Source organism: Pteropus medius, unplaced genomic scaffold (assembly GCF_902729225.1).
Source record: "Pteropus medius unplaced genomic scaffold, Ma_sr-lr_union100, whole genome shotgun sequence".
NCBI classification, from domain to species: Eukaryota; Metazoa; Chordata; class Mammalia; order Chiroptera; family Pteropodidae; genus Pteropus; species Pteropus medius.
The window spans coordinates 7,526,108-7,554,007 of NW_024349797.1; the positions used below are offsets into that span (position 1 = coordinate 7,526,108).

Genomic DNA, 27,900 nt, shown 5'->3' on the forward strand with positions numbered 1-27,900 from the left:
TGTCATTCTCTTATTACTTATACAACAACTATTGAATACCTACTACCTGTTTCTGCAAAAAAACAAAAAAAATCAAGGTGCCTTTTGTCATTAAGTTCTACCTCCACCTGCCCTTATTACAAGTCAAAGGTGTTTCATTTATTTGTTTGATTTTATTCTCTATCAACCATTGGAATTAAATTCTTAAGTTCAGATATAGTCTATCTCATTCTTATTTTCCCAAGGCTGTTTATTGGAGAAAATTTCCTCTTCCTTATTTCTAGCATCTATTCCAGAACACAAGACCCCTCTTTTTCGAATTATCTCCAACAGGAATGACTGACAATTAATGAAAATTAAATACATGAGCACTAGAAGTTCTTTAATTTCAAGAATTATAATATGCTACAATTTGGTACGAAAAAGTTCATGTTGATCAAAGGATACTGTAATTCACAATCAAAATTAAAGTCTAAGAAAAAAATCTCCTTTTGGAGAAAATATGCAACATTAAAAAAACAAAAAATCTTAAATGGCATCATCCCAATTAATTAACTTACATGGAATAATCAGACATTGGTTATTTTGAAGCTACATTTGCAGATCTTTAGAAATTATGAGACAAATGAGATCTAAAAAAGCTATTGTTCCCCCAAAATAAATCTTCACTAATAAATGCTCTAATGATTCACTTATTCTCCTCCTCACCTGGAATAAGAAAAGGGAAGTAGTAGTATTCGGGAATATACATAAAAATAAGTAAGAACCCTGTAAGATCCTCTTTGTAGTCAATTGGCACATCTATCTTTTCTGTTTCCAATCTCTAAATCCCCCAAACCATAGGTGCTTCCTTTATTCTCTTGTAGCTTAGAAACCTACACACACCTCCTCTCTCCTGTTACCATGACAGCTATGATGCACCTGATTTAGCCAAAGCAACAGGTACTAATGACATCTGACTAGTAAGGAAGCTTCTTAAGTAACAAAAATCATAAAGAAAAAGTTCTCTTTATGAGTGCTACCGTAATCTACAATTTATAGTTCCTCAGGACATTTATAGCATTTCATAGTCACAGAAGACAGAGAAATGATCCCTTCAGAGGCTGCTTCTTTGGGGGCACGAAATCTACATGAAAAAAAGAACTCTAGAATGAACCAGAGCCATCCCATCAACAACTTTTCCCTTTTGTAAAATATATACCCGTATTAATCCTTTTCACAGCTTTACATGTGAACTTTTCTGTAAATCCTTATCTGAATTAGATTTACTAATGCTTTCACTAAAAGTAAAAGGATGTCTCTTTGATATTTGGAAACCCAATGAAACAACACATGTTCCAAAGACACTACTAGGTAGTCACTGAAAATAAGTCAATTTTAGCTTTCTTATAGCTTGCCTGAGCAAGACAAGTACTTTCATTAGCACAAGCAGAACTGAAGGAGAAAAAGTAAACCACACAGCCAAATGTGCATTATACAGCCATAGATCTCACTTAATATTTCTGCCCACGTAATAATAAGAATAAATGGGTATTTCAAAGAGAAGGAGTTTTCCAAAAGTAAGTATAGTTAACGACTATGTACCAATTTCTTACAAAATGAATTTTGGGGTGGAGATGCTGAAAGGTGAATAACATATTTGAGAACTAGAAATTTACAGGAAGGACACATTTCGAGGTACTCCTAGAGGAAAATTGAACTAAAGAAAGACTGCAAGAAAAATTGCAAATGAAAAATAAAACAGAGCTGTGAAAGTAATTGGATGCTTAGTCACCCGGACATGCTTATGGAGGCATGGAGATTGAAAGGCCACCACAGTATCACTGTGAAAGAGTTCAGACTGGTTTACATGGAGGCACGCATCCAAGGAAACACTTAAGTCCCGTCTAATGCTGACCTTACGCCAAGACTTACGCAAAAATAATGTTACAATTTGACCTGGGTGGGGGATTGTGAAAAAGTTAAGTACTAGAGTACATTAGTTTAAGATGAAATAAAGATCAATTTACACTAAAGTTTTAAAAATTCAACAAATAGAAAAGCTTTTCCTGCAGAGGCTACAGGAGGAGGGGCAGGTTTTCATCCAGGTTCATTCCAGATGTTAGAGGCAGCTATATAAAGGCAGAGAGAGCAAACCCTAGAGCAACCCTCTGCCAGAAAGTGCATTTTAAGTATTTGCTTCACAGATTCCAAAGGAGTATGTTTCTAAGGGAACTGTGTGTAAAGCATTAGTATTGAATTCAAACCCAAAAAGCAAAAAATATCCCGAATTCTTCTTAACTCTTATTCTTAATGTATTTACATCAAAGTGTCTTTCTTCTCTCTTAACATTTGATTAGATTATATCTCTGCCTGGGTTAGGAGGGCAAAAAAAAGTGATAATTTTTAGATTTAAGTAGAAAATTAGTATAACCATACATGTGGATTTCAATACTGCAGAACAGTATAAATGCAGTAGGCCAGAGTTGCATTTATTTAGATTTCTGACCGGAATGTATCCACATATTAACTAGTTATATTCCTCCTCTTTTAACAGTTTATTTTTTCAGAACAATTACGTGAAGAATGTTTGCTTGGAAATGGGGTATTTCATTGAAATTGCATTTACCTAATTTCTCCTCCTTTAATGAACACCACTATGATAAACATATTTAGTGAACTACATTATGAGAATCAGTGTGTTTAGAGAGTACATCTGAAGACGTATTATATAAACAGCAGCCATTTTTCTCTTCCCTGTACTGTCCTAAATAACATTTTAACCTCACTATGAGCAAAGATACAAATACAAAAGAGAATCCGTTGGAGGTCTCACTGATATGTAGGAACAAGAGAATGCGTTACTTAGGTCCACACCTCTGTGGTGTGTTCACATTAAACAGCTGTAGCCACAAAGTGCCCAGGAAGCAAGCCCAGTACCTTATTTAAATGAGAGTTCACAATTTCAGCCCTAGAAATAATTAACTTCTATAATTGTTTATAGTCATTAGCATTTCACTGCAACTAAATCATACTACAAAGATGCCTCCCCTTCAGAAGATCTTGGAAGGAAGGACTCCTTCCCGTAGACATTGTAGACATTGTAGTTTCTAGTAACCTCATAACTTCAAAGTATTCTTACATCTTAGCTAAATCCTTCCAGCTGTTTACTTCTCTTTTCTCCAGATGAAAGCGCTTCTTTGAAAGGTATGTTGAGTCACATTCTAAAGTCAGAGAAGAAGATAGAGAGAGATGTTGACCCAAGGGAGACAGCTATAGCAGTGCCAGACTTAGCTGAGGCTCTAGGGGGAGATATGACTATGTTAAGCGGGGAAAAAGGAAGAAATGGTGGATTGCAGATTGGATATTCACCTGTCCTGACCCCAGTGAACTCTGAGAGCTTTGAAGGGAGCCAAATTTCTCATGACCACAAAAGTCTAAGTTAGTAAGAATAGTTCTTGAAAATAGTTGTGCCATGGGGTTTATGCAGATGCATATGAAAACTAACTGGTTGTCCTGAAAACTACAGTATCCTTTAATCACTATGAATTTTAAAAACACTACAGAAAGGTGTGGCCTTGGGTGACTGATTAGGTAGGACATATTGCTTTCGTGGTGGAGGCACATATGAGAAAAGATTTGACCTTATTTTTCTGTTTATGGGAGAGAGAGTTTGTATATAATGTTACAGTTCATTTCATTAACTGGGCCTGAGGCTTGCAGTTCCCATGAGCTATTCAAGAAATTATACACTATCACATACTAAAATAATGTGAAAGAAATTTTTAGAAATATTAAAGCTATCACAAGAGTTTATATCTAAACAGCTAAACTGACCATTTTTCCTGAATAAGCATTTCTAGTGTTTCAGTTGTCATGGAAGCCAAGAAGACTTTGAGATTTTGACAGAGCAATTTTCTTTCTAACATTTTTCTAACAAAAACTTGGTCTCCTTACAACTTCGGGGGATAGATCCTAATAAAATAAGGAAGGGCAGATTGTTTCCAGTTTGCAAGGTCCACTGGAGCTGACTGAGTCACGCTGGTTCATTTTGATATGTGATATGGTGGCAGGACACGAACTTGAGTTTTGCAAAGTCCTCTCCCATCTCCAATTCACTGTCCAAACTTATGAGAAACAACCAACCCCAACTTGCCTCCCAGACTCAGGTGCCTGATTAATAAACTCACGTGGCTGTTTTGAGGATTAAATGAGATATTACACATTAAAACCTGAATATTAATTAGCAAGCTCTCGAGAAACGTTAGCTTCCTTCATTCTCCTAAGGCCACCTCAATGACAATGAGGGTGCACAGTTGAACATAAAGGTCTAACATAACTTGTAGGGGACTGTGGTGAGGAATCTTTTCAAAATGTGACATCATTAAGAAATGAATTTTAAATACTAGAGTACAAGGTCAATGGTCTCAATAGGAAATAAAGCAAATCTGTACTCTCTCATGGTTGCTACGATAATCAACTGTTTCAAATGATTAAACGATTCATCTAATCTAGAAAGGAGAATGCGGGTATCAACATCTTTCCAAATACTATTATGAAGAATTTTAAGAACTTTACTCTGGAAAGATAAATAGGAAAGGGATTCTCTTATTGCCAAGTATCCTAGTTTTGAAAGATAGAGGGAAAACAGCTTAGCTAATAAAGAACATCACCAGGATAGTTTGGTGAAGTAATTCTGAATTATTGTCTAAAATGTCGTATTTGTTCCTGGGTCTTTAAGAAGCAGGAAAAAAAATCAATATTAATGTTTGTTTTCTTTTTGATTGGTAGAGCAGACCTAAGTGTCTAGTATAGATATGATATGGGGGTAAGGCTTCTGATAAAGACAGCATAACAAACAGGATAGAGAGACAGGAGGCTAAATCTGTGCTATCCATTTGTCCATCTGTCCATCCATCCATCCATCCATCCATCCATCCATCCATCCACCCACCCACCCACCTGTCCACATACCCAAATATCCAATAAGTATGTTTATTTCTTGTTTAAGTAAAAAATATGGTGCTAAATGCAATGGGAAAATAATGGTCTATAAAATAAGAGCTTAAAACTTAATATCAAAAGATATATATATCCAGATACCCAGAAGAAAAGGCAATAAATGGCAAATGTCCTATAATTATATCCTAAAGTTTTAATAGTAATTCAGTGGTAAAGAAAAAATGTCTACCAGCAAGGATGATAACAAGGGTACAGTTTTCTCATAAAGAGAGGGGGGAAATGGTGGGGCTCCTGTAAGAGTTTGAACTTTATTTGTTCAGTAGTGAGAAAGTCACTGAAGGTTTCCGAGCTGAGAAGTCATGGGCTCAAAGCTGTGCTTAACGAAGATTTCACGTGGCAGAGCTGATGAGAACAGCAGTTGTGTACGTGTGCACACGTCTGTGTTTTCTCTAAGGAAACGCTGTGGGGTGGAAGTCAATTGTAGGATGTGTTGCAAGTAATTCATTATAAAAAATAAAAAACCAAAGTTTAGAATGATTTACTTTCTTGTATTAATCTGAGAATATTCAAGGTTATTTCTAAAAGATGTCACCCTTGCCAAATACTTTGTTAAATAACAGAGAAATGGATGGAGGATAGCTGAGGCCTAAGGAACAGTGTGAACTTGAACATTACCAACTGGAATGTGCCTGCTTGGGAAAGGCATCTGTCTTGGGGCCTCTGGCCGATTCATAGGTGAAGACCAGTTAAGCAGAAGGTAGAGGTTAAGATCTTCAAAAAAGAAACTTCAGCAACCCTTGAAGATGTGATGTAATAAAGAGCTAAATAAGACAGAGGTAGTCTAAATGGAGACGGAGGAGTAGATGTGAGAAACAGCCAAGGAAAACTATAGACACCAGTTGCAGGGGACAAAGTGGGAAAAAGTAATATTTCCTTCAAATTATAAGTTAAGGGTAGTTTTTAAATGCTCTCAATAATAGATGAATGGGTGAGTAGCAGAAAAACTAAATCAATCAATAAATAATGTACACAAAAAACATAAACAATGCAACTCCATGTCTAGCCTATATGCTAAGAAAAATACTTACAGTCTGTGAGTCCCTTGCTCGTTTCTGTCCTACAAATAAATTCTAAGAAAGAACTCTCTGTTCAACCATCCACCACCTGCAGAAGTGGTACAGAGATTCAGAGGAAGAGAAAGGAAAAACAGAAAAGTCAGCTAAAATGAGTTTCTCAGAACACTTAGGACAGTGAAACCGTAGGAAAAAAATCCTTTAAAAGTTGATACCACGATTGGTAGAGAGAGACAAATCAGATACATTAGAAAGAACCTTTTGAAATGTAGAGTGTTTTTTAGAGTCAAAGCCTTGAAAAGAACAATAATTTTAGGAGACTGAACCAAAAAAAAAAAAAAAAAAACTGCCTCATATCTTTATTAGTAGTAAAAATACTTATCCTCAGAGCCATCTATAAGGCCAGCATAATGGAGAATAGATCAGATTCATCACTAAGCTGGCCCTATACCTTGGATATCTGCATGTGACAAATATCATCTTGTGGAAGCAACTTGCAAAAAATATAGTCAGGAGAAATGTTCTACAGTATAGATTAAAACTCAAAAGAGTTCTACTAAAACAGGCGTCTCAAAGTCTTACATAGCAAATTCAGTAGCTACCTCCCATTCTTCCCAACCTTTTCTCCAAATAGGTACTGAACATATACGAGGTAAAAATCAATTAAACCCAATCACAGATGTTGAGGCGCTAATAGTCAAAATAAGAAAACCACTATGCAAAATATTGTGATGTGAAAATGCCAAAAATAGTAGTGTATTCAAAGTGTTAAAAAGGTATTGGAAGAAAAAGTACCTAATTCTTGCCTGTGTTTTTTCCAAAATTCACTGATCCACTTTTATTTTTGACCTCATCTACCGTCCTCTTTCCTGCTATACCAATTAACCTTTCTTCCACTTGTTCAACCTCTCGTATTCCTGGATCCTTCTACTCAACATTTACAGCCATGTTAAGCTTGTCTATGATGAGTAGCTAGTAGAAAATACTCTAAAAGTTATATTCACATTAATTCTATTATAAATAAACTATTTTAGCCATACGCAGTTTTGACATACTTTGCTTACATTTTTGATATTCAGGTATTGAAAATTTTTTTCACATGTTATTCTAGAGAGCTAACTCAAATTGTAGTATAAAATGGGAGCTAGAATTACTACTGACAATGTTATAGTGTTCCCAAATGAATCAGAGAGCTCTTAGAGAATATTGTTATGAAATGAATAAAAATATAAATGGTTTCAATACTTCCACTGTAAAATGTAATACATAACTGAAATATTAGGAAAAAACAAATATTTTTTTACCTAATCCTCACGTGTCATAAACAAAATGTAAATCACTCCGATTAAATTACTTAACCAACTTCTGCCAAGTATTTGCTGATTTGTCTTTTGGTTTTGCAGAGTTCATTTTGGTTAGGCAGAATTCATTGTGATTTTTTTCCACTAAACGTTAACATTATGACTCCCCTGTTATCTGTGCAGCTGTCATTCATTCACTCTTTCAGTCATTTATTCGACAAATATTTGACATATCTACTATGTGCCAGGTTCCTTCTAGGCATGGGGGGATATAGCACTGAACAAAAAAATCAGTACCTTCATGGAACTTCCATTCTAATGGATGCATTCAACTAAACACACTTCTCAGCTGTGTGTCATTCCAAACCTCACTGAGGCAAGAAATAACCTCTTTCTGAACCAAGATCGTCCTCTGAAAGCTGCCACACTCAGTCATTGCTAGGATAAGACTTAAAACTGCTGAACTAAAGAAAAAAATGAATTGTATACTTGAAACCTATATAATTTTATTCACCAATTTATTAACCTATATAACTTAATTAACCAATAAATTTAATTTAAAAATAAAATAAAAAGTAGGGCTTAATGCATCCTTTCTCTACTGCCTACCTGCTGGTGAAGGCACAGGTGCTAACCAAAACAACCAACCTGAGCAGTTAGTCCTTTGCTGCAAAAACAGTATTTTCTCACATAGCTGGAGGACCGTTTCCCTCCGTCCACATCCTATTGTTATTTCCCTTTCATTCAGAAAAGGCAAATCAATAACAGAGACCTTGACAATGGCTTATTTCATCCTTACATGCACATTCCCAACATGTGATATATCACAGGGAGGGACAGATTCAAGAAGCCTGACTCTAAAGTCCACGCTGCTCAGAATTACTGTCTTCCCACTTATTGTATTGGTCATAGTATCGAGTTAATAGGAAATTGGTGAAAATCCCACCCAATCCAGCAAAGCCAAATGTGTCTAACACCTACTCCAAAATGGAAACTGGGTAAGGAAATCAAATTTTAGCCTTATGGAAAAGGAATTTCAGAGGTCGTGTCAATTTCTAATTACTCCAGAAAGAAAAATTATGTCTGCTATATAGTCGCAGCCACAACCACGGAATAACTGGAAAGCAAGAAGGGTCCTGTGTTTAAATGAGTCCACAATTTCAGTTTAAGGAAAAATAAGTTAAGAAAACCGCCTGCTATATTTGTTCATAATCATTAGCATTTTATACAGTCAGAATGCAACTATATCGTACGATACAGATGTCCCTCTTTCCGATGATCTTTGAAAAAGAAATCATTCCAACTTCCACATAAATTTTAAATGTTAGTAAATCTTGTAGTTTCAAAATATTCTTATAGAGAAACACTGGCACATACAGGAGCAGTAGGTTATCAGAATATTCAGAAGGCAGGCAGCAGTTGGTTTATTAAGAAATTATTAAAAATAACTATCCAAGTTAAAAAAAATATATCATACCTAAATCCTACCAGCTGCAGTTTACATCTCTCTACTATTGTCTTCATTGTTAATCATAATAATGAAGAATTTCTCAATCAATCATTAGTAAATTTCTCAGAGGTTCATAACATTAATTCTTTAATAGATTTTTTTTTTCTCCTTTTGGAACACGCCAGCACAAATCCACAGGCCCAGAATAGCCCAGGAAGCATAAGACAACTCATATGTACAAATCTGGCAGGACTCACTGACAGAATCTCCTTGTACACGTGTCTCAGTTAACCTGGCATGCATCGGTTAATATGACCTTAAATTAAACTGAAAATATATGCACAGAGGATGGCATGTTTCTTTTATAAATAGGTTAACCTGGCTTACCTGACATGTAAGTTTCTAATATAATGAAGAGAATCAAATATAAATTTCAACAACAACAGACTTTGATACTTCAGAAATACTTAAATTTAATCCTCAGTTTTGCTGCCCTTCACCTCTTTTAGGAATACTACTATAAACAAATGCTAAAAAATAAAAAATAAAAAATAAAATAATAATAATAATAATAATACTGATGTATGCAAGAAGAGATTGGGGTGCAGGTAAGTCTTGGAGAGGATCTCTCTTCCTCCTCGCCATCTCGTGAAAATCATGCTGCATTTTTCAAGATCTAAATCAATCGCAAGCCCTCCTAAAAGCCTCCGACTAGGGCCCTCAACAGAAGTAATCAAGACTCCCCTTCTCACCAGGAACATGTTGCTTATATTTCTAGTAACATATTTATTTCATCCTACTTCTTAATAAACATGTTTATCAGTCTCTATAACATAACAACAGATTAAATGCAGAAGCAAAAATGAAAATGCAGCTGTCTTTTTTTAAGACAGCAATAGAGATTTGTAAAAGTGCAAAACAATGTCATTCTTCAGTATTTTTGTCTTGGAAAAGAGTTAAATTTCATTAACTTTATGATAATTTTTATATTAAAGGATATTTTTATTTCTTAGTTTTAATTTTTAATATGGTTAAGTACTGATACACTTAAGTCACAATAAAATATTTGAGAACTCAAAGAGCTTTTAAGAATATAAAATATAGTCCTGATACCAAAAAATTGAGAATCACTATAGTACAGTAATAAACAATTTTTAAGTGGTACTAGGGAGAGGATAATCCTGATAACTAAAATAAAAAACACAACTTTTATTTTAAAAAGAATTACCATATGTTAATGTTTAGTTTTTCTTAGTGGGACACTATATTAAGCCTCTTTCTGGACCTTAAATTAATAAAGTTCACCAATAAGGAAAGGGCTGAGGCCAACACAAGTCACACACAGGATTCCAGTACGTAATTGCTGTTTTTCTCCTTCCCATCATGATGCATCTCTAGTATAACCAAACAAAAAAGCAAGTCTCTTGTCTAACTTAAAGTATTGCCTACAAAGTAAACATATTAAACCTTGTCTCCTGCTCTTTCCTTATTCTATTGTTTTCATCATTGTGCATATAACATTGTAATACACAATTTACCTATTTATTATGTTTATTTTCTGTCACTCGACTCAATATAATATAATGTAAACAAGAGTAGGATATTTTTTCTGATTTATTCACTAAGATATCTTCAGACCCTGTACCTAAGACAAAACAGAAACAAAATAAATATTTGTTAAATGAACTCATGGATATTTTAGTGAAATAAAATCGATTCTGGCATTTTACCAGAGAACAAACGTGTCTCGCCAAAGTAACACTTTCGAACGGCCAGCAGACACAAGCGCTATACACACAGGATGAACATGGTGGCTGAAGGAAAACTCTCAGGACGGATCAGTTTTCCCTCTGGACCCAGAAATGAAGGAAAGATAAGGAAAGGAGAAGGATGTGGAAATAATCTGAACTGGAGGCAAGAGAAGTAGGTTTTGTTCCCAATCCTAGGGTTCCGGGAATACAAACAAAGAAAAGTAAGAGTAAGAGCAGCTAACCCACCTCTCTTCTCCCGATGTATTTCTTCCAGAAGCTGCTCTTGCCTTTCTATCTGTTCAAAGAGGCACTGGAGCTCGGATTCCTTGTTTTCAGTCATATTCCTGAGCTGTTGTCTGCACATCATTAGCTGGTGCCGCAGACTTTTTTCTCTGTTTTCTCTGTCTTTCAGTTCCTCACAGAGCCATTGAAGTTTAGTCTAAAAAAAAATGACATTTATATCTAATTTTAAAAAAAGAAAAAAATGTAGAAAACGGTAGCATTTCAAAACATTAGGAAAAAATAACACCATGATAATCGGAACAAATATTGACAATAACTAACAAATTTAAGCAAAATAAAAAAATACACAGTGATTTATTTCAGTTGAAAGTTGGTAGAGAAATTAACCATGATTTTCTTGGATTTTTATAAAATATTTTGTATTCTCTATCCTCTTTGGAAAGGCAGTACTAGAGAAAAGTTTGGCCTCCTTATTTGGTACATAAGGCAGTTTAATACAGCATTTGAAAATTAAAACCACCAAGAATAGGACTAGATACTTGTTATAAAAGGGGATTTTATTTTAGAGATTAAAAAAAAGAAGAAAAAATTCCTAGCTTTGCTCCCTAAAAATGCATAATCCCAGGATATAGCTAATCAAGTAGAAAGAGATTCTCTAGGTTGAGGGAAATAAAGTCAGCATTTGCCCACTTTGAAGAAACTAGAAAATTTAATTGAAGTAACTCTTTTTTAATGGACTCTAATCTCACCATCCTTAATATTTAATCTGTTCTCATCCAGTGATCGAACTAGAAATTTATAAAATAACTTCACATTTATCTTTTCTCAATGCTTTTCTACTTACTCCATCCCAATCTTTGCCTTGTTAACTACCATTGCTAAGAAATGGTAATGGAGAAATAAGAAATCTGTTTTGTCATAGCAATAATTCTATTACTTCTGGTAAAAACATAACAAAATAACCAAAAAAAAAAAAAAAACCAAAAACATGAAACAGCATTAATTGAATTTGATATGTGTTATGGACTGTGATATGTGTTATGGACTGAATTGTGCCCCCCTCCCCAAATTCATATGGTGAAGCCTCATTGTGACTGTATTTGGAGAGAGGGCTCTCATCGAGGTAATTAAGGTTAAATGAGGTCATAAGGGTGATGCCTTACACCAATAAAGCTGGTGTCCTTATAAGAAAAGGAAGAGACACAAGGACTTATAAGCAAGCTTGCACCACCCCAGCTCTCTCCCTGATTTCAAATTCTCCAGCTTCTCCATTCCATCCCACTCCTGAAAGGAAGGTGGCATTCTATAAGCCAGGAAGAGGACTCACCAGAAACCAACCCTGGCAGTTCTAGCCTTTAGAACTGTGAGAAAATAAATGTCTGTTGTGTAAGACACCCAGTCTGTGGCGGTTTGTTACAGTAGCATGAGCAGACTAATACAATATGACCTATGACTTTAGTTTATTCCTATGAAGCTTTTACTCTATTGCCACACCAAATTTAAAAATAGGTTCTAATTAGACACTTTTTATGAACTGAATATGTATGCAGAATATATTATTAAACCTACAAAATGAAATAGAACTTATGGAAATTTAATCAACCAATAATCAATTATGAGAATCAGTGTTTGTTAAAGAAACACCCAGCATCTTTATTATGTATCTTGGAGTAACAGCTTGCAACGCAGTATAGGAATAACTTTGACAATTCCAAATAATAATTAGCTGACAAGGCTATTAATCATGGTGCAAACACCATTCTATTAACTACTCACAAGAGTATCTTACAGATTCTATAATAGGCTCATTTACTTAACTACATCAACAAGTATTGCTAAATAAACCTAAATAGAGAAAGAATTTCTAAATAAGGCAGTTTTTTACCTCCAGAGTTGACAGCTTGCAGTTAAGTGGAAATATTCATCATTATCTAGTAAGACGATCAAAATGATCTTTCAAATCTAGAAGAATCTCCTCTACTGAGATTTAGTATAATAATAAACTAAAATCATTAAGGAATGACTCAAAGCCAAAAACCATGGAAAACAGAATATTTGAATAAAAAGACTATAGCTGATAGTTAGCAATAATATTAGGAACCATAATTTTGCTGCTTTTAATTACTAAGCTTCCTTTGCCAAAACTCTAAAAAGAATTTTGAGAGGAAATGTTTATATAAGAACGAAGTATAAAAAAAGATGATGGCAATTTTTTAGAATGTATTAGGTCGCCAAATCAAGAATTAAACTAAAACTGCAAAATTCAAATCTAAGTCAACCTCAAAATATAATTCTTTCAGTAAGTAATACTTTCTCCACTTTTCTACTTAGTTAGAATAGGGTCAAGAAGAAAGCAAACATATCTCCATAGTAAAATTACATATTTAAAAAATAACAAAATACTTTTCTCCAACTGAACTGAAGGTATTCCGTGTACACCATCTACAATATACTTTAACAAATAAATCAAGACACCTGAGTATTTGCATTGCATTTTGATATCAACAGCAGCAGGATAAAATACTAGATGATTATTCACATCCTTTAACAAAAATCAAATACACTGGGTCTAATACTTCTCATACAATGACTGTTTTAAAAATTCTATCTCACTAAAAAGACAATGTAAAGTTTATATTCAAGTGCAGGTTACATAATCAATGGAAAGAAACAACAGCACAGAGTTCAGAGACCCAAGCTCTGAACTCTTCTTAATAACTAATTAGCTTTATGTTCTCAGGTAAAACTCAAAACTCCCACGGCCTCTTTCTCATCTACAAAATGAGGAAGTCAAACTATCTGATCTCTAAAGTTGCTTCAGTTATATTACAAAAGCAGTAGGGAGAAGCAAATGCTTGTCGACACTTAAAACATGTTATATTCTAAAAAGCAGGACTCTGGGATGATAGCAAACAGGATAATGTAGGAAAAATCCCAAATAATTTGGAAGTATATTTCTTATCTATATAACCATAAAGTTTACAGTTCCGATAAAATAAAACCAATATTTGAGAATTAATACATTTACTGAAGTCTAATCTGCTTACTTTTTATTTTTTGGTGATATTGAAGCTGAAGAAGTAATATGAATAGGAAAATGAAGCAAGGCTAATATGACTACTCTTTTTTAAAAAAATTTATTTAGCATCTAGCCAAGCACTGTGGTCAAGTGCTATAAATGTAGTGAGGAAGAGGAAAGACAAAGGCCTTTCTTCATAAAGTTTACAGACTAAAGAAAGAGAAGAAAAAATGGGAATTTCAATAGTAGGATAAAGGCCAAAAAGGAAAAGATCCCTACAGCCAAAAAAGCACCAAAATTCATCTTTGTGCATCTTAAGGGAATAATTAGTACCAGACTCCCAGAATGAAATGTGTTTTACAAATACAGAGCACTCAGGATCCTGTCTTATGCTGCAGAGCAGTGGACACAAGCTTTTTTTTTTTTTTATTCACTATCATAAAAACAATAACTTAAGACCTGGGATCAACAGTGATGCTCACCAGTATTCTCTCCATCCTAAGAGTGCTGACCTGCTCTAGATTTTAGTGTTTGTCCCTATTTTCTCACTGTGAATGTCTTTGGTACTTCTCATTCCTTTCCAAGATTTGAACTTATACTCTGATCTGTAGTTTTTTTCCTGCTTCTGTTTTGGGCCTTCCTATTCAAATGGAAATTTCTGGATATCAATTCCTGTGGTGGAAACTTTTTTAACACTTCTGCTTGCTTGCCTATCTAGAACCTTGTACACTTGTCTATTCAGATACCAACCTTAACTGGGGTCTTCTGATTTGAACACTCTGGCCATCTCCTCCTCTGTCACCCTGTCACATACAATTAAACATCACTTGCATATTGTCACCAAAATACTACTCCAGTCTGTCTTCCTCTGAATCTCTACAATTTCCTTAATTCAGACTCTCATCTTACCTCACCCAGAGATCTGGTTCTCATTCAAAGACCTCTTAAATGGTCCCCCTGTGTTTGGTCTTCCCACCTCTAATCCACCTTTAATATCACTATCCAAGTGATGCCTCATATAAGTAAATGTGCGTGTAGCACTCTCCGGTTCAAAACTCCTTTGTGATTCCCCATTAGATGAAGAGCTGAATTCAAACATTTAAAAAGGCAAGCAATGCTCCCCTTGATAGACTAATCTCTATCTCTGTCTGGAGCTTCATCCCTGCCATTCTGTTTTACACTTGTATATTGTAGTGTTGCCAAATCACTTGGGCTTTCTTTGCATTGATCACGCTATTTCTCTTCTGTGCCATTCCTATAATTATTTACTCTGCGCACACGCTCTTTCCTCTTTACCTGGCTAGCTTCAAGATTCATCTGAGGATCATCCTCCAAGGCGGCTTCTGTATACTTCTATCACAGTTCTTACATGTAAATAGTGAAATTATCTACATAAGCATCAGCTTTTCTAGAGAAAATATGTTCCTCAATGGGAAAGATCATGTCAATTCATTTTTATGTCCACAGCATACAACATAACATCTGGGACACAGTAGTTTCTCAATAACCTCTGTTAAACTGAATCAAATTTGGTCTCTGCATGCCTTGTCAAGATTCATGACAAAAACAAATCCCGAATCCCTGGGAACTTCTTGCCTGGCATTCCTTAACAACCACCTCAACACTCTTCTTCCTCATAATGTGTTATTATTCTTATATTTCATTAGTTATTTTATCTGTGAGCCTGGCCCAACTCTTTAGTTAGATTTCATGTTTATGCCACCACTGCCAACAAAGCAACAGTGACACAATCCCCATCCAACCCTATGTTCTTTTAGGATTAACAATGACAAAAGAAATTCATTTGGCAGATTTATGAAAACAATTACCAAATGCCCTCAGAGGTCCTTCTAATACTACAAGATGTCAGCATGGACTAGCTGAATAGCAATTCTACTTTCCATATCGTCTTTGTCCTCTGATTTCAGATCTTATCTTCAATACTTATAGAGCTGTCCAGTCATAGTTTGCGGGAATTACAGTAGTATATAGCCCATCAATAACCTAAGCCATTTTTCGAGTAAATAGATTCAATCCCTCCTTAGTCAGTTGGTCAGCATGGTATTACTTATCATGACCTTTTTACACTGTAGAGTTAACAGTTGTCTCATGCAGCATTAAAACTCATCTGATCAGAAGTTCAATCCCATTAAATGATAAGGGAAAACTGCTCGCTAGCTCCCAAATTAAAGAGCTATGATTAAGAGTCATCTCTGGCTCTCATAATTTAACTGAACAACAGCAGTGAAAGCTTTCTGTTTAGAAATGATAAAGGTTTTAACTTGAAAGAAAATTCCAAGTACATTGCTCTTGTCAAAAGTGTGGAGTTGGTGAAAAGAAAAAAGAGAAATGCTTTAGGAATGCACATAGAAGTCTCTAGCCAAAAAAATTCTGGGACAACAAAAACTGTATATTCTAAATTTCCTAAGTAGGTGGCATAAATGCAAATTTGTATTTGGTTCTATCAAAAATAATTAGAAATGCACAGGATCACTATACTTCAAGTAGGATAGAAAATTTTACAAGGTTGGCTACGTTTCAATGTTCAATCATAATACTGTCAGTTTCTTATTAAGAATTTTTTTGGGGGGGCTTCATTAATGCATATCTAACCTTCAAAGGTGAACCTTGTCTTTCTACCGCCTCCTACCTGCATCTCACACACCAATCTCAGGGCATTATCTGTGTTTATTCACATATTCTCACCTTCTTGCCATCGTTAAACCTATAACTGGTCAACTGGAGAACATCCACATATTTTTTATATGACTAATTTTAAATATTACATTTTTGCAGAAGCCTTTGTGACATGCAGGCAGCATAATACCCTCCCAACACAAACGTCATAGTTGGCTCTTCCTTCTTCTGTGTTCCTTTGTCAATGTTTACATAACAGTATAACACACCTTAAAGATTTTCAAAATTTTTTTATATCTCCATTTCCCGTATTAACTTCCATCGCTTGCTAACACTTATAACCCAATGTCTGTACACAAAAAAGGTACACAATCAATAAATCTTGGCTTAAAGAACAAAGACTTTAGATGGCAATACACATAATGGTAAGAACATTAATTATGAGTCTGGCATAGCATGTAATCCATTTTATATGGCACTGGTAAAGTCACAGACCTTCTCTGAAACCTCACTTTACTCATATTTTTAAATAATGACACTGTACAAACTTAAAGGTTCTTTCTTGCAATAAAATCCTAAGTTGGACAATAGTTGGCCGGGTTTATAATATAGTTGGTGTTCTTACAGAATTTAAATGGGATGAAAGATTTTCCATTTTAGTATGTTAAATAAATTTGAAAAAAAAAAACTAGTCTAAAAAGGAATGCAAGTGCTTAAGTATTAATACTTGAACAAAAAGATCTATATCCTATGTGGTCATAACTTTCTACATATTTTAATTTCTATAAATTTCTATATACCTTAATTTCTATATTTTTGAATTTCCAGTTCATCTGATATATGAAGATAGCTGATAATTATCCCAGTGTAGAAGAATCTTTTTGATAAATTAGCAGATTGTTCACTTGTACTTATATGTACTTACTTTCCATTAAATTCAAGTCATAATGTCAAAGAACCATGAAGCAGGAAAGTTATCTTCGGAACATAAAAAAAGGAGAAGAATTTGTCCCTCTGACAATCTAGTTTTAATATTTCATGCTTTATCTTCCTTTATTCTTTCATTCCACCCCTATATATTTAAGCTAATTTTTAAACATTAAACTACAGAAACGTGAAGATTTCTTAAATGCATTACAATGATATCTTTCCCAGCAATGAAATACTACAGATTCATATGCTCGGTTATGTGACAAAATATATTGCTAGCCCAAATAGGATATCTTGATGGTCATAAATATTATGATAACTTCAGGATTCAAAGATTAATTACCTTGCTTTCTGCTAACCAGCGATGTGGGTCATAATTAATATCAGGAACAGATGAAAAAACCTACAAAAAAGAGGAAAAGTCTATTAAAAGCAGATTTTTCCCTGAATTGAATTTACATAAATGAAATTTTTCACCATAACATCCAAAAGTTTAGTGCCTAAACTTAAGGATTTAAATAGAAGAAAGTTCATACTAAGTACTCAACCAATTCTAAACCACCATTTAACATGTCTATTTATGTAAACATGTATATATTACGTATGTTTTGACAGTAAATATTTAGCTCAAATACAGAGACGTGAATCAGCTTTCAAGGGCTATCATTGCTAGAATCTCTAGAGGCTGATTCCAAGAGTTCTGCATGGCAAGCAGCCTCAATTAAACCAGTTTACTTCATTTTTTATGTTTTTTTTTCCTCGGTCTTGCTCCATGTAATATATTTCACAGTGGGTTAGATGTAATAACATGGAAACTTAATTCTTTGTCTCATTTATTCTTCTTTAATTTTATACCATGAGGGCCATTTTGTCTCATTAATGGTTGTGTAGAACTGACAAAAACTAATCAGCATGACTTCACGTAAACATTGCTTTATATTTCATGATGGTAACAAAATCCTACAATAAATAGGTTGTCTGTACCAGCTGCCTTGATTTCCTTCACACCAACTCATTTATAAAATCATTGCCATCTGGTTCTGTATTACGACTCATAAAACTGTACTCAAAGGTTGTCAATGATTTTACGATTGTAAATACAAATTTTTCTCAATTCTTATTTTTGTTGAAACTTGTGCTACCTTGTGCTACATTTTTGCAGGACATGTTCTGCTTAAAAATATCTCATCCCTCTGCAAGAGAAGTCTGTTCCTATTCTCAAATACTTCCATATTTACTGATGTGTGTGCACGTCACTCCCTTACAAAATATCATTGGGTAATGCATTCAGACATATGATAAATGCGTAATGAATGCTGACCACATGCCATATACGAGAGTGTCATATTCTTATACCCAACTCTTCCCTCATCTACTTTTCTCACTCTCTAAATCTCACCCAACTCTCATGCCTTCCCTGCCTTTTCATTGAAATTTTCCCCAACCACTCTAGTTCATAGGGAAATTTTCTGATCCAAGGCCTAATATCTTTAAGCTCTACAAATGAGTGAATACTCAGACCAAGTGTTATGGAAAAGGCTCTTGAATTATCAAAGATCGGTCTGAGTAAATTAGGTATCTCTAATTCGGACATTTTCCTAAACGTTTTATAATGGTGATGGTTTATTAAGTGTCCTTCCTTAAGTTTTCAAATAGTAAAGGCATTTACTAAAATAGAATAATATATATGGTGGCTGGAAAAAAATGTAATTGGAAATAATACCAGTATTCCCAAGACTTGTCTCAGGCACAATTGTTATGTATCTATTAATTAATCCATTCCGTAACAGTCACTCTCTTTATAAAATGGTTGAAAATTTCATCAGCAATATTTCAAAAAATTAACAAATAGCAAAGAATAATTGGAATTATTCCACTTTAGAAAACATTTTTCAAAGACCACCACTCTCCTATAGATCTCTGAACTATAAAGCCAAGAATCAATTTTATTTTAACAAATACCTTGAGTGGTTTCTTTGAGGTGAGGGCAAATTTTATATTCTTGGATATTCTTTTTTTTTTCAAGTTCGCGGGAATGAAACAACAGAAGTTATAAATGGAAAGAGACTCACAATGAAAGAATTGTACTCTTAAAAAATTTTTAATAGAACTTGCATTCTTTTAGATTTACTTTCAACCCATCACTTGGATTGAAGTAGTTTTTCTTTAGGAAAAGGGGTGTGAAGATCCATTACCACAATCGTTCCATTTCTGAAAGCCCTTTAAAGAATAGGGTGCTTTTCAGAAGATGTTGGAAGGATAATTTGTGCCTCATAAATAAAATATTTAAGAAATCTGATATGTGCATACATTTTAGCCTGTAATTGCCCATAACAAGGTTTATATATCTTATAGCATACTCCAAAGGTTTCCATTTTTACATCTCTACTTGCTTGAATACAAGTTGTCCTGACATTAACACTTAAGTATAGAATAAATACTGCATTGTAAATATGTGACTCTTTTAGATAAAATCAAGATCTCAAAGCCACACATCCTTTAATATAAGTAAACAACACAAATCTTAAATACAGCAGTATTAGACAGGAAAAAGAATAAACCAGCCTTATATCAGACCCTATAGTAAGACCGAAAGAGTTTTTGTCTCTAAAACCAATTACTTCTCATATTGGGCTCACAGTCCTCCCCAACTTACATCTGAGCTGTTTTAAAAATGCATATAGAAATACATATTGTAGAAACTCCATCAACTCCACCAAGTTCTATCAGTTGAAATATTTCCGATAAAGTTGAATCCTAAGCCACCTTCAACTGCAAGAGTAGAATTATAGTGTTTCTTTAAAACACCACTTAAGAAAGAGAAGAAAAAATGGGAAGGAAGAGCTGGAAAAAAGAGGGGAAAGTAGTATGAGATGGGAAGATCATTTTCTATGAGGAAAAAGATGAATGACAAAATAAAAAGAAACACCTGAAAAGTATTTTTTTTTTTTTAGAAAGCCCTTATTGCATAATTTGAGTACTGTCACATCATCAAATGAAATAAATACAGGGGTAAATGAGAGCTAAATGTGTGTTAGTTTATATCATATCAAGGCAACGCAGTGCCCTCTACATGTAACGTAGCAGCACTAGAACCTAGCGTTAATAGAGGTGTCTACTACCTTCAAGGAATTAAGAATATCCATGATTACTTCAGTTTTTCTTTCTCATTTCGCTAGAGCTATAAATTGAGTAGCAATATTCCGTTTTAAAGATAGAAAAACTAAATTAAAATAAATAGAGAAGGCAAATAGCATAGTGTTACTTGTTTAAGCTCTGCTGTTCAACTCCCAAGGTTTGAAGTTCTAGTTCTAGCATTTAGCTAGATATATGGCAAGGGACAAGTTACTTAACCCTTCTAAGCCTTGCTTTCTCTAGTGTAACATAGATCTAATCACAGTACCTAAAGGACAGGGTGGTTTTAAGAGAATAAATTCATCATATTTACCACAGTATCTATGATATAACTAGTACTCCACACATGTTAGACAGTAATACAGTAATATAACTAACACAAACAAAAATAGCCTGTGATAACGAAAAACTCAAAATCCAGGCCTCTTAACTCCATGGATACATTTTAGTCAGAACTGCTGCCTCTGTTGTGAGACATTTTCTTTTACAGAGTGAGACACAGGCAGTTCAGTGGAATAACAGCACACTTTCTCTCACCATGACTGTGCAATAGATATACTACCTCATTCTAAAAAACACAAGGTGTTATTTTCTTTCATAAAACTTTGTGGGATAAAAACACGATTACCATGTAACCATGCATTAGAAACTTATTATAATTATATATTAGGAAACTAAGTGAAAGGCACAATGAGAATTTGTAATTACTTTCAATTTCTCCATCGAGTCCCTGGAGAAGGTTTTACAAGCTGCATCAATTTGCTTTCCTATCACACCAAGAATGGATTCCTGTTCAGTCTCCAGACAAAGAAGTTGATCCTTGAGCTGCAATCTGGCCTCTTCCATCCTCCTTAAGTGCTCTTCTTCATCGCTTATATGTTTCTCCTAGAGCATTGATAAGAAAGAAAAACAATTATTAAGTGGAGACCAGAAACAGACGTGTAATATCTGCACAACCCACTCAAAGAAGTGTATCAGAAAACAGATCTGGCTCTGTCAGTCCCTTTACTAAAATAAAACATTCTGCCTACTCATTAACTGAAGTTAAGTTATAGAGAATTCATAAGTAGGGCATTGAGAGAACTGGTGAGTAGATACTTGGCAAGGAAAATTACAGTAATTTAGTAAACAAAAGAAGTTGAAAAAAAAAAAAACCTTTACCATTTCATGCCATTAATGGGTTGAAGAGTAAAAGCTGATGCTACAAACTGACTTTGAGCTTTCAATAAATATTAGTAAAACACTAAAAAATGCAAAACGTCAAATAAGATAGTGTCAGTTTTTCATTTCAAAAAAATATGTTACTACCTTAATCTTATCAAAACATTATTTTTAAAAAGCCTAAGTTTTCAAATGGAGTCATACTGCATAAAAGCTTTGAGTCATGAAAATCTGATAAAAGAACGATGGAGGCACTTTTCAAGTAAGCAATAATATTTAATGAAAAGGGATTCTTTTGGAACTCTGTAAGAGATTACAAGGACTTGGGGGTGTCCTACGGCAAAACAATTTTCAATCATAATGATTACACAATTTCCTTACTAGATAAATTCAAGTCATACTGCACAAAGCTTGTAGGGGGGAAAAGAAACAGAATCACTAGAATTATAAGTGTAAACAATAAACCAGAAAGTCCTGATGGCTGGCTAGTTTTGCCTTCAGTCATTACAGTAGCCTGATCATCTTTACCTATCCTAGTAAATACAACACAAGCAGGAAGATTAAGTGGTCAACAAACTCTGCTTGAATTTAAAATAACAAAGAGATCTAGCTGCTTGATGAAAATTAATCTTGAAAGGTAGAAAGGTATTTTAGCAGAATACCATCGATTCAACTTACTTTTAAAAATGAATGGAATACTCTCTGCCCAAAAGAATCCTTTCACAAGCTGTCTTCTGCCCTTCTCTCCAGCCTCATGACCCTCTTTTACACTTTCATACTTTAACTTCTTGCAGCTTCTGAGATATGCCTACCTGTGTCTCCTCCAACCAATCTGATGTGTATAACTGTGCTTGAACTTGTAGTATTTCAGAAGGAGCTGGTAGGCAACTGACAGCATTTATCTTGATGAGTACATCATTGCAGTCTGGATCTCAGTTTTGTAAACTAAGGAACTGGGTTTTCTTTTCTTTGTGGTACTCTAAATGGAGTCATTCAGCAGTAGAGTAACATTACGCTCACAAGAGACTAATATACAAACTAGAATGCCACTCAATTAATTACATGAGTTTACAATGAGAACCATAACTGCCATATGGATCAAAATGCCTGTGTCAGCATGACCAGTACATTTTCTCCTTGTAGACCAATCTAGATGGGAAGGCAAATTATAATCAGAATGTTGCTTAAGTAACAGAAAATCAGAGCAAGGGGAGTTGTTTTATGAAGCAATGTTTAAATGGCATCCTGGTGTGTCCATCTACACATTAGGGTTTTAGGAACCACAATAACAAGAATGTTCCATTCTCCTGGGATGGCGAGTGCTGATGTACATCTCCCTAACTTTCTTCTTTGTCCACATTCAGATTCTGACAAACTCTCCCTTCTGATTGATTCATTTCTTTAGATATATTGATATCTTCACTGTCTTGCTCTCATGTAGGAATCTTTTCTAAAAAATTAACATCCTGGCTCTGAAAAATATTTGATAATTTTATAACTTACCTACTAGAAAGCAACCTTACTGTCAAGTCTCTAAGTGAGGCTACTTGGCTGTGTATTGTTGCTACATAACTACAAGAACGCATCAAGACAAACACTATTTCTTTCTGAAATAACCCAACATCAGAGTTGTACACAACAGATCAGTCAGAGGACACACATGTAAGCAAACCTGCCAACTATACTTCTTATCCTTCAAGACCCAGTCTCCCTTCTTTCCTGATTTCCCAACACAGCATGTTCCCACAGCACATTATTTATATCATAGTTTTTAAAAAAAATGTATCAAGCTGTAATATAATTGTTTTTGCACCTGTCTCCCTCAATAAACTATTTATCTAGAAGACTATAAAACATGTTAATAATCATTTTTAAACTCCTCAACTTTGTTGAATAAGTGATTTAAACCATGTTTTGAAAGCTCCAACACTATAAGGATCCATTCTTCAATTTACCATGCAGATCTATATCAGAGACTACTGAGGTTGCTAGGAGGTTCCCTCTACTCATACATAGGCCTTCAGACTGCTTCAGTGTCCTCACTCTTGCAATGTTAATAAAAATTTTTTTTAATTAAGTTTATTGGGGTAACATTGGTTAATACAATTATATAATTTTCAGGTGTACATTATAATTTGACATCTGTATATTCTATTGTGTGTTTACCACCCAAAGTCCAATTTCCTTCAGCTACTATATATTTGATCCCCTTTACCCACTTCGCCCTCCCCCTAGAACCCTATATTTGACCTCTTTTACCCATTAAAAAAGAAAATACTCTCCCAGGGGTTACTGATATATTTAGAGAGTAACTGTCCAGAATCTAAAGCCAGGCAATTCGCAATGACGTTCTAACTGATCTTTCTGTTCTCGTCTGCCTCATATCCATCTTTCTTTTATCCACTATCACTCTTCTGTGTTGTTATTTGATCCTTATTAAGAAGAAGACAAAACTATTTCCATATTTTGGTATTCTTAAAATGTTTATATTGTCAAAAAAGGCTCTATAAGTTCAGTCTCTTTAGCAAAGACTGAAAATTTCATTACTCACGTTACTATCCTCCATGAGACAATTAGCACGCCACATCTAATCTCCTTTGAAGAAAGACTCATAGAACTGTGAATTCACATGAACCTTAGAGATCATCGGGTTCAACTACCTATTCTTTTAGGAATCCCTTCTTTTTACATTTCTGACAGATGGTGATCCAACCCTTACGTGACCAGCTCAAGTTTCAAGGAACAGAGGACTTGACAAAACTATAAAATCTCTCCATTAATCCAAGTGCTATACTCAAGAATTAAAGTAAATAAATGAATCCTCTATCCTTACTAAATCTTCTAACGTTCCAGGTAGAAGTTCATGTTCTTTTATTCAACTAGGTTTCAGACACCACACCGTATTGGTTCTCCATCCTCTGTGTGTGCTCCGAGATGCTACAGCTAAGAGTCAAGTTCTTCCATTCTATACTTAAGCAATTGTAATTTCATTTATTCACTCATTCAACATATTTTTATGGAAAGCCTACCATGGTAAGACATTCTTCTGGGTGTTAGGGACAGAGTGAATGAGATAAATAAGATTCCTGCCCTCATAGAGCCAATAAATATCTCCTTTACAGTTCATCGGTTTTATTTTGTCCCATTCTTACGGCATAAGGATATCTACTTGTACACTAATCGTGGCACCCAATAAGTCAGCTCTTTCTCTCTCAGTTTCATGTTTCAGAAATATCTCTACCTATGGAGCAAGCACAGCTACTTCTGTAGGAGGGTGGGAAGCTGGCTGACATTAATTTATACATCCTGTCTGGTTTGGAGCACGTGGATTAATAAGGGCTGATGATCTGTTTAGGCACTATCATGACTATTCCCTGGTCTTCTAGTGAATTCAAAAACAAAAAGCTACCATATTTCTAAAGAACCAAAGCAGCTTCTTTGTGGGGGGCATAGGAGGTGGGGATAGGTATAGATAGAGCTGACCGAGTAGTCTATGTGATCCAAGAGAGATATTCTAGACGGTGGCTGAGTTTGAGAAAGAACCTTAGAGAAAAAAACCCAGCCCTTATTCTTACAAATAAGGAAACCAAAGTTTAGACGGAGTAAACAACATGACTACAGTCAAAGAGCCTGTGACCCATAACCTGAGTCCCCTGACTCCCTGACTTGTGCTCTCTATTAAAATGCTAGAAAGGTCGATGTGAAAAACTCAGGAACATTATCAGCAGATTATATGAGGACTAACATAGTTTTAAGTAAAAAGAATAACTCAAAAATATTTCCGAATGAGCCTTATTATTACAAAAAGAGAATATATGACATATTGCAAATTCAGAATAGACCACCAAAAAAAGGGAAAAAACCCATCGAGCACGCACAGTATCCTAAAAGTTTTAGGGGCTATCCGACTACACTGGAGACATACTCTGTGGACACATACAATCTGCTCTTGGCAGATTTTATTTAAAAAGTATACAAATCACACACTAAGCATGTGTAGTTCCACTATCAAGACGGTAAAGATTTTAAGAAGCTTCCATTTCAGGACAGGAAAGGCTTATATTACTGACATTTGTGTCTAAAGAAAATAAAAAATACTGCTCACAATCTCATCTCTCTCTCTCTCTCTCTTCACACACACACACACACACACACACACACACGCACACGCACACGCACATGCACGCACACACACACAGCTGATTGGCTTGATCAATGGACCTGCAATGCAAAAGACAAGAAATGTTCCTCTAATTATATATTTGTGTTTCAGCATGCTCTTTACAACTCAGAACTCTCACTTTCCCAAAAGCTGTTAAATATTATATGGAGACACAATCTTAATGGAAATACAATAACTTCAGGAAAACTAGAGCATATCCAAAATGTTATCTCCTTAGTAAAAGCTTATGAAATCCCTTCAATATCTTAAGAGGTTCATAAAAGCTGCTTTATTTCCAATATGGCTATTATATGAAATAAAGAGTTCTTCACACACTTTAACAGAAACATTATGGTAAATAAAACACACATACAACTAAATAAATCATTAATTTACAAAGTTAATGTTCTTCCTTTACTGAAAACTAAGTTGAATAAGCAAGTGTGACAATATTTCAGCCCCAAGGCCATTTTTAATGCATCAGCAGCGGGTTGGGAAGAGACTAGATAAGAGGTAAAAAGAGATCAAATAATATTAAAGGGTGAAATAAAAACTAACAGTGTAATTCAAAGTTATTGGAAGCATGGCTTGTTGAAACTCAACTTGCCCACATCACCTAAAAAGTTTTGAGAAAGAATATTTCTGTAACTCAAGATAGCTGTTATGTCTAAGCCTTAAATCCAGAACACTAGCATTATAAGACAAATTATGAAACTATCCTGAACAAAAATTGGATCTGTCTGGAAGCCATTTATCTGACTCTCTAAAGAAGGTTCACATTACTTATGTCAACAGAGTTGAGTCAGCTGCAAGGAAGTTAAGACACAATATGAAATGCCAACAAAGGCAGACAGTGTAGCACGACTAAAAGAGAAGAATCTACCACGGATATTACCGGAGATCTGAAAAGAGCTTAATCTGGAAAATTACCGCACTGCAGTTAAAACTGTCTTCCAAAACAGCCAATAAATAAATAAATAACACATAAGGCGCTATTCACACCACGAGTACTTTTTTTCAAACTTATTTCTTAAAAATAGAAGATTTTTAAGAAATCTTCTATTTCTTAAATATGATAGATTTCTTAAATGCAAATATGGCTATATATGAAACATTTATATTGGCACCAAAAGTAAACCCCAAAAATGTAAACAAAATAAATAAATAAATAAATAAATAAATAAATAAATAAATAAATAAATAAAGTAACAGCGATTTAAAATCTATAGTTCGGATCAATTTGAGAAAGTCTCCATGGATTCGACCTACACATATCCTTTGCCATCTGTGAATCCAGCACTACTGAGGAAGAAAGAGGACAAGGAAAAGTCATAAACTGATTTTTTTTGTTATAAAAATCCAATAACATGCAGTTCCTACATCACCACATGGATATTATATAACAAGACAGATAAGCTGAGCTCTTAGGAAGACTAGGTGCCCTCTCTATGCTCCCATGTTACTTTATATGAGCTTCTGCTATAGAACTTACTATTACGTGCGTCTTTCATATCTCTCATCTGTGAATTCCTCTAGGGCAAAGGTCTTCCGCATTTAAATATCTCAGCACCTAGTAGAATATCTCACTTAGTAGTCAGTCAATAAATTTTCTGAAACATGTCTATCCTATTGTGTTCCTTTCACTCCATAAGCATTTTTTTGAGTGTCTTTATGTGCTAAGCATAGTAAACCCCAACTATACAACAATGAAAAAATGAAAAAACAAAAAAACAAATCTCTGAACTCAAATAACTTTTTGTGTTACAGTAACATGGTTTTTGCAATAAGTTAATTAGTAAACATATTGAGGGCAATCATCTTTTCAGCAACGGGTTGTTGTCACTGTCAAGGCAAGATGATGTCACAACCGTGAGAGCACTGCCAGTGGTAAGAAGTAATCAGACGCAGAATGAGAGAATGAGGTGGTAATTTATATGTATTTAGAAAGCAAAAGAACATTGTAATTTCTACAAGAAGATTTGGTTTCATAAAACGAAAATGCTACTATTTTGTGAGTTAGATAAAGACTCTTCATTCTCCTTTGTAAGTAGATGCTTTACACTATTCGAATGAGAGAAAGAAGTTGCGACTAATAGTATGTTCAGAGTAAGAACTGAG

At 34.6% G+C, this 27,900-nt stretch overlaps 1 protein-coding gene across 12 annotated transcripts in view; it reads right to left on the reverse strand.

Moving 5' to 3' along the window:
• Nucleotides 1–27,900, reverse strand: part of CEP128 (centrosomal protein 128) — a 348,588-nt gene that overhangs the window by 192,677 nt on the left and 128,011 nt on the right. For all 12 annotated transcript variants that reach the window (XM_039883945.1, XM_039883939.1, XM_039883938.1 and 9 more), the window contains 3 exons: nt 21,168–21,344; nt 17,668–17,727; nt 10,742–10,934 (listed from right to left, as the gene is read on the reverse strand). In XM_039883945.1, coding sequence (XP_039739879.1) covers nt 10,742–10,934; nt 17,668–17,727; nt 21,168–21,344 — 430 coding nt within the window. The remainder of the gene's footprint in view (nt 1–10,741; nt 10,935–17,667; nt 17,728–21,167; nt 21,345–27,900) is intronic.